General features: G+C 34.2%; 1 protein-coding gene across 1 annotated transcript; it reads right to left on the reverse strand.

The window, feature by feature from the left end:
- Positions 1–23: 23 nt before the first annotated feature.
- LOTGIDRAFT_204149 (hypothetical protein) lies at positions 24–2,448 on the reverse strand. The gene is made up of 6 exons (XM_009060199.1): positions 2,275–2,448; positions 1,648–1,761; positions 1,248–1,332; positions 737–901; positions 453–538; positions 24–169 (listed from the first exon to the last, which is right to left on the reverse strand). The coding sequence occupies exons 1-6, from the start codon at positions 2,413–2,415 to the stop codon at positions 110–112; spliced, it is 651 nt and encodes a 216-aa protein (XP_009058447.1). The 5' UTR covers positions 2,416–2,448; the 3' UTR covers positions 24–109.
- Positions 2,449–8,921: the final 6,473 nt, after the last annotated feature.

The following is an 8,921-nucleotide window of genomic DNA, read 5'->3' on the forward strand; positions in this document are numbered from 1 at the left end:
TTAAAAAACAAAACCACACAAAACATGATATTTTTAATGATGATTATTTTATTATTCTGTTTTGGATGGAATACAAAGTATATTGAGTCGAATATTGAAATTTCGCCCTTTAATGACCAGAAAATAAACCAGTTCTTCTCACAGCTTCACCAAAACTCACAGGCTTCCTCTGAAATAAACATATACTAGCGTTAGATTAAAAATAAAATGTCATTCCGACCAAAATACGACTCTTGCGCATAGTTCGTCATCTGGGAAAAATAATTTCAAAAGTACATGTGAAAAATTAATAAAGGAATAAAGATAAAATTAAGTCAAGATGGACAAGGTGTAATTGAGAAACAATCCGTCTCTTTTAACTAGATAGGGAGCAAGCTTTTACTACCTTGAGCCACCTTCCCCAGGGAATACTTCCATTAAAAAAACTAGGCTTAATCAAACGAATAACTTACTTGTTTGCAAATATCAGGAATGCTAAAAACATCTGGATTTAGAATGCCCGGTGTTATATTAATAAATGCAAGTGCTTGCATCATTGCTAAAAAAAAGCAATGTAGTGTTACTCTTTATAGCATTATACTGTTCTTAAACATTTGTGATTTTACATGAAGTATTAACGCACTTGCCTTCGATAAATATTAACCAAAACTGTTGCATTTAGCTCTGTGTGTACAATAAATGTCTACGCCACATTGGAATTTAATCATATCTCGATCGGCAATCTGTAATAACTTACCCATTTTAGTGTTGGCTGTTGTGAGAACTTCAAAAATAGGCACACAATTATCTGATGTCAGAACTGCAGTGACATTTGCACCATTTACGTAAACACCAAAGGAAACTGCTTCTAATTTTGTATCACCAATACCAAAATAGAATTTGCCTAATGGTTTTGCATCAGCTGAATGAAAACACATAAATTCTGTAGTCTGAGATATCAGCTTCTGCGAACATTAATATTTCATCTACCAACCAACGGTATGTTCCAATATCAAAACGGTTTTGGTGAAGATTTAACAGGCCCATAGAAGACATGATACTTCATGATAATTCATTGTACTCTCAAGTAAAACAGGCATGCTTATTATGTTTGGGATTTATGGTTTGGTGTTGCGATGAGCACAATTTTAATGAATTCGTACTATGCATTAAAGTAATAATATTAAACGAATGCACCCCTTAATGCTACGACGAAGTTCACCGGGTTACTGGTCCCTGTGATTTATTTAATGTTTGACAAATCTTACCTGGTAGACATATTTTCTGAAAGGTTTTTGGCAGAGCACTTGGTTGACATGTCTGGGCAGCCATATTAATGATATATTGTTGACCCTTTAAAAAAATCAATAGTAATTTCTAAAACCTTTTTAAAAAACGAGGACGAAGCTACACTCTCTGGCCAAAAAATGATCTCTTATGACACAGTGTGTTTGGCAGAGCACTCAGGTGGGATATCTTGGTTGCCAGATTGTCTGGGCTGTATTTCTGGCCCTTAAATAGGAATCAATAAATATTTCCAAAACTTCATTTCTACATAAAGACAATTCTGTATTTCTTTGAATCTCTGAAATGTCTCTTACTTCTAGTGCAAAATTCTGAAATTTATTTCAAATTTGCCTCTCGTTATTCTTATTTGCTCATACAAACCTCAGAATAGTCCTGAATAATTTTAATGGCCGGTGATGAGGAAGCTCCAGCAGTTTCAACGACAGTGTAAGCTATTTTATTGTTAGTTTCATCATAAGATATCTTAGTAGCTTCCTGAAATATATTTTGACAAATTCTGTCACTAAATGAGACCATCTGCCCCAGAGAAAAACAAAATTACAAATTCGCGGACACTATAAATGTCGTGTGAATAAACTTCATAGGCATGCACCTCGATGGTGACCTTACCAAGATTACCAGTACCAATTAATATGCCAAATTACAAATCATTATTTTTGTAAACTTTTCAAAGGGGGATTCCTGCTAAGTTTAGAAAACCAGTCTTAGTCCGACATCTGGTGTTCCGGAAGGGTCGATAAAGTCTTTGGACATAGGAACTTAAATCTAATACAGTTTTGACCTCTGCCTCTGAATGTGTGATAAATGTACACACAAAAAAAACAACAGTATCAGCTTTTGGGGACTCTAAAAAACGATTTCAAAATTGATACAGATAGTCCGATTAGTGGCATCCACTTCCTCGCATCTAATAATCCCAATTTTGCCAGACAAATACAATAAATTTTATCATTTCTATTGAATTGTCTACAAAAAAATCAAACTTACGTGAAAGGATTTTGGAAGCGCTCCGATAACCTGTCCAATTATAGCACCTTGGAAACCTTCCCATTGAGGAGGTAAACAACAGCCAGGTTCAGAAGGATCGGCAACGGCAACAGCCACCAGTGCTCCGATAATCAGAATCATGTTATCAGTCTTGTAGATAGTGCGAATTCAAAATGATCTTTAAAATGATCTTCATAAGTACGAGCTTTATATTGGGGTATTCGTTATCATCCGAGGATTACGATCTGATTTCAAAACTTATACTTTAACCTGATAATCAGATTTGTCAGATTAACTAAAGTGTTAAAGTTTGAAACCACTCTAAAATGAGAACTAAATGAGATTAAATGGATATTTTGTTGCATTTTCTACACTTTATTGGGATAATGAAGACGTCAACGCCTTGAAGTGCCTATGGAGCTTTAAGCTTTCCTTTGGGGAAAGATCTTTATGCCTTTCCCTCCGATACGGAATAATTTAGTTGGATATTTCAAAGGTACTATCTCGACCTCTACTATGATGTAATCCTTAACCCTTTGGTAAAACCTGGCCCATTTAAAATGAAATTATCTACGTTTTAAAAAAATCGACGGAATATCCCACATGATCGGTCAAAAGACGTCTGGAAATGTTTCTTGAGTGTGCAGGTGAGCCTAATTATTGTTGCCGCAAGAACAACCGCATCACAGGTCCAGTCAAGCAACGCGGCTTCTGAAGGAGAACACAAGGGGCGTCCCAGTTGCACTATACGAAAGGTCGGCAAGTACGTGCTAACTAAAGTGGCGGCGCCAGTCTCCCGAAACTGGGGTACAAGTCGGCGGCAGACTAACAACTGTCCAGGCTGTTTTTCAGAAAGCGGCAACTTTGTAGAGGTTTAATAGTCGCAAGCCTCTCATTAAGCGTCTGAAAGGGTTCAAAAAATTGAATTGACTTGGTGCATTCCGACACATATTTAGGGGCAAAAACGTATAAAAATAATATTTTTAAATGTGTTTCAAATAAATTGGGGTACAATTGGGGGTGCAAACCATTTTTCTAGGCTGTACCCCCACTCTCGCCGTCACTGGCTAACTTAAGTTCAGGTCTAAAAATAAGAGGGTCGGTGTATGTTTGGTTCAAACAAGCACTCATTTTTACCTGAAGGAGTACATGATAAAAAAGAAATCAAAGAGGAGATTAAGATAAATCGTGGAAATTCGATATATATTTCGCAATGTCTTAAGATTTCCATCTTCGTTGGTAATTGATAATTGATGTCGGTTCGCTGGATTTCTGAGGCCATTAACAACAAGAGATATCACGGGGCCTATAGACACAAATTTAAAGCATAGTCGAGAATATCGTCACTATGTCAAAGTATCACTAATTACATAGTATTTACCTGCATTAGGCACTTTCTTGTACCACTCAAGTTAGTAAAACGAACTGAATGGAGTTTTAGGTCCTACTATTCTGCACCATGTGAGCTAATGAAGACGGAGAACGACATGCAAGGTGCAATGATAAACATTTTGCCAAGACAGTGTCATTAGTCTGCTCTTTTTTGATGTCCAACCGTCGAGGCATCTTTATGCCTCAAGCATAGTGGGCCTCGGTTTACTGTCTTATCTGCAAGACTATACGCTTTTTCCATGACAGCCCTCTTCCCTGCGTCACTGACAGGGGGAAACCACAAGTTTATACAGGCAGCTATTTTATTGGATTGTAGTCCAACGAATACAGTCAATCAGAGCCATCGTCAGAAAGATGGTTTTTGTGGTTGGCTTTGATTGGCTATATAATATATATATATATAATCCAAAACATTTTTCATCAACACAATCACATTTGTTTTTGTTAACTATTCACTCAACATATAGTGTTAATGTTTTGAATCGGCACATTTATGTGTCAGGGGTTGGAAAATAAATTTTAAAATACCCAAGTTTTCGCCAAGGGATCTAGATAAGTTCTACATCATAGTAATCTGACACTGTCATCCTATTCTTTAATCGCTTTAGCTCGGCGCTCCTATTCGATTTAGAGGACACTGGTCATTGTGTGGGGGACTAGTCTGGAAAATTTTATGTGGGATGGCCCATACGTTAGCCCTTTTGTATGCCACTGTCCAATATAATTATGTGAATTAAGTATGGACTCCCTCCACTAAAACATTTAATGCTATTTTTAGAAATCTTCTTTCTCTCTCCCTATTGGGGTTTTTGCATGCCTAAGTTTTTAGGAGACATTAAGGATTGGTCAGGCGTCCATTCGTCATATTGGAAAGCTTTCAACAAGATTTCTTGAAAAATTTGTAGAAGGTTGGATTTCGTGTTTTAACATGGGAACAGATGGCAAATGAATTAGTGGAGTGAGTCCTCATTATACAAATATAAATGGTAAAGAGTTGCTTCCCTTGAACCAAATTATCATAAATATTGTATCATTCGAAGCCAAGCCACTTTACCAGTTTTATCTTAACCATTGACCTATGAAACGGAGTTGCATACAACATATTTTCGAAAACTGGTTTTAGGCGGACAGATTTTGTTAAAGTTGGTGAAATTTTAAAACGCTCGCAGTATTTTTTAAATAGCCCTGGAAGAACAAGTAATTCCCTCATAAATTTTGCTAGTTTTGCTTTAACATTTTGTCCTTTCTCGATTTTCTAATGTGGAATGACCCAAACATTAGCTCCTATACGCCACTGTCTAAATGTTAAATATAATTATGTAAATTCCAACCAGATTGTGATTTTAGTATAATACAAATATAAATAGTAAAGAGTTACTTCCCTTGAACGTTGAATCAAATTATCATATTGTATCATTGGAAGCTAAGCCACTTTACCAGTCTTATCTTAACCATCGGCCTATGAATCAGAGTTGCATACAACATATTCTCGAAAACTGTTTTTAGGCGGACAGATTTTGTTTAAGTTGTTAAGACTTGAAAACGCTTGCCGAATTTTTTTATTAGCCCTGGAAGAACAAGTAATTCCCCTCATAAATGTTGATAGTTTTTCTTTGACATTTTGTCCTTTGTCGATTTTCTAATGTGGGATGACCCAAACATTAGCTCCTATACGCAACTGTCTATCTAAATGTTCAATATAATTATGTAAATTCCAACCAGATTGTGATTTAAGTATGATACAAATATAAATGGTAAAGAGTTACTTCCCTTGAACTTTGAATCAAATTATCATATTGTATCATTCGAAGCTAAGCCACTTGACCACAGTCTTATCTTAACTACCGGCCTATGAAATTGGGTTGAATACAACATATTTTCGAAAACTAGAGGCGGACAGATTTTTGTTAAAGTTGGTGAAACACTAAAACGCTTGCAGTATTTTTTTTTTATTATTAGCCCTGGAAGAACAAGTAATTCCCTCATAATTTTTGCTAGTTTTGCTTTGACCGATCAGCTTATTAACTAATTTATAGAATCTTATTCAGTTATTTTCACCTGCTCTACTTTATGATTCTGTCAAATGCAGATTTTTATAACAACATGTACACAATTTTGTAGAAAGGCCTACTAGTGCTGGGTATGATCATAATCTTGTCACAGTACGATACGTATCGCGATACAAGGGTCATGATATTTAGTTTAGTTTAAACATATTTAATTGAAATACTCAAAAGGATTGGATACAAGTTGCTTAGGACAAATCCTCTCCTTACAAAGTTATAAACAAGATATGAAAACAAAACTTTATACTAACAGTGAAGGGAATCATCAAAACAACTATGGAATCTTTAGAAACGAATTTATATTTATTAATAAAGAAGAAAAAAAAAATAAACTGGCAACCAGAGAATAATGTACAGAAATTAGTTATACAATAATACTTGATTATGAAAAGCGTTTTGAGACTTTAATATATTCATGGACATGATTTAAAATGGAAATATTAGTATCGACAGAGAAAGTACGATTTCCACACAGAATCAACTCTAAATTAATATCATAGCCAGACAAATTAGATTAAAATTATAAAAGTAATGAAATGAGTTTTCATTATGGTAGCCACATCTACAAGAAGGATTAGAAATTACATTAATTTTGAAAAGATCAGCATTTAAACCGCTGCAATTATGACGAATTCGAGTTAATAAAATATTATCTTTCCTATCTCCGGCACCATAATAAACTGGGGCTGAATTTGATCAAAAAAAAAAAAACGGCTTTTAAGATTGCGTTTGAAAGAACGCGATAAATTTTGAAGAACGTCTTGAATGTCGTTGATATACATGAGAAAGAGTAAGGGGCCTAGGACGGAACCTTGAGGCACACCACAGTTCAAAGTTTCAGCTGGTGATAAGGCATTTTTGACAAATACACGCTGAAATCTATTTGTCAGGTTACTTGAAAGCCAGTCAAGACATTTACCACATATTCCATGACAATTTAAAAATGAGACCAAGATGGTACACTCGATCAAAGGCCTTAGATATATCGAAAAATGCGAAACAAGCGAATTGCTTTTTTTCAATTAAAACTAGAATGTCGTTGTTAATCTCAATTAGTTGGTGAACCGTCGAATGACCTGGTCTAAAACCAGATTGGTAAGGATTTAGAAGTTTGTTAATATGAAAATAATTATACAAATGTTTAAAAATTACTCTTTCAAACAATTTGCTGATACAGCTTAGTAGTGAAATTGGTCTATAATTACTTACATTCCAGGTTTCCCCTTTTTTTTATAAAGGGGCATAACCCTCGCTTCTTTCCATAGTGTTGGAAAAGTACCAGATTCAAGTGATTTGTTAAATAGGAGGAGTAGTGGAAAACTTATGGAAGATGTGGTATTTTTAAGGATAATATTACTGATTTTATCAAAGCCATTTGTTTTTTTATTTTCCATGCATTTTATGAGGTCAATAATTTCCTCCTCAGAAATTATTGGCAGAGAAATCTGAGAGGAGGTTCGATTTTTAAAATCGGGTAGGTTACTAGTTGGTGTCGAGCTTATGACGAATGCTCCTCGTGTTCGGATGAAAGAGGGATAATTTATCTTTATCGTATAATTTCGTCGAGGAGGGACCTGGATTCGATATCGCCAGAACGTGTAATCAAAATAAAACAAAAGTATAATGTGGAACTGAAAGTATCGTTCTACAATGCAATATAATGATATAATACATAATTATCTTGATGGGTTAATGGGATAAATATAAACGTTTTATCTTTCTAGTTTATATATATATTAATTCATAACTTTATAACTGTGATATTTGGTAACTTAGTTGATAGAAGTGGTTAGCCGTATCTCGATTCACCGATATATCGTGCCAGCACTATGTCATACATAGCGATTTGACAATTAGTTGGTTTAAAAACTTCAGCACCTAGTTAATAATATCTTATAGAAGAAGATTGTCGTTAAATTTATTTCTTCTCTTCGCAATGTTAGGGAATGGTGTCATTAAAATATAGAGTATTGGAAAGATTATGATGGTTTGTCTTTTTCCGGGATTGATTTGGGATCGTGAATATATATATAAATAGTCTTCAGAAGTACTAAAATTAAACGAACAGCAAATTCCATTCAAATATACCTCAATCTAGAAATTTCACTTTCGTGTGTTGTACAAAAAGGAAACGTATCTAGACAAACACCAGCCATTTACCAAGATACATTCATGCACTTTTCTTAAAGACGATAGTAATTTAGTTCAAAAAGAAAACTTGAGAATCAATAAGGTCACGAATGAACAATTTTATTTTGTTCAAAGTTATATTGTGTGGAAAACGAAAGCTACGGATGGTTCATTTTTCACTTAAATTTAATCACACACGGAAACTATTGCTTTAAAGAAACATATACGATTGAATTCTGTCTGAACTGATAACTCGTTTCCTGTGCCGAGCTGCGATTGTCCTTATTCATAAAGAAATAGTTAAAAAAAAACTTTATTTTAGAAACCAGTTTTCATTAGTTCCCACTTAACTACAAATTAAACTACAAAGTAACATAAAAAAAACAATAACAATAATTCTGCTTTATATTTTTTCAAAATATCATGGATAATTTAAGAAAATATAGAAAACGAATACTAAAGGGATTGTAAAGAGGTTTTCTAAACTCTTTAAAACTAACATGTTTTATAACTTCACTAGAGGGGAGCTACCGGAAGCTACTATTAATATGCAGTTCCCCTCTAGTGGCGTCATAAAACGCGTTAGTTTTAGTGGAATTGCAAGAACAATTGTCGGAATGAAAATTGGAATTGTGCAATTTGATACTATCAGTGTCCCCGCTATACATAAAAAGTTCAGAAAACTTTAGAATCCCTTTAATAAAATATAAGCAGGTATGCTAATTGAAATAAAGTTAATTAATTAATTGTTGGTAATCCGTTGAGTAAATATGACAAATGTCGTGACCGCAACAAATTGTTTAACGAAATGGCTAAGTTTTACTCTCTCCATGATCAATGAACCTCTGATATACAGATTGTGTGCATTAAGACATGATAAATAAATTAAGAATTTATGCAATATATTCATTAAGTTTTCTCCAAAACAAAGCATTTGCCTCTACTTCTTCATCCCAAAGAAGATAATTTTGATGTGTCCTTAATAAATGATTGATTGTTTTATTGACATTATCAGGAGAAAGTTCTTCTAAAATAACCACAATAACAGTACAGTCTCTA

This window comes from Lottia gigantea (genome assembly GCF_000327385.1).
Source record: "Lottia gigantea unplaced genomic scaffold LOTGIsca_41, whole genome shotgun sequence".
Taxonomy (NCBI): Eukaryota; Metazoa; Mollusca; class Gastropoda; family Lottiidae; genus Lottia; species Lottia gigantea.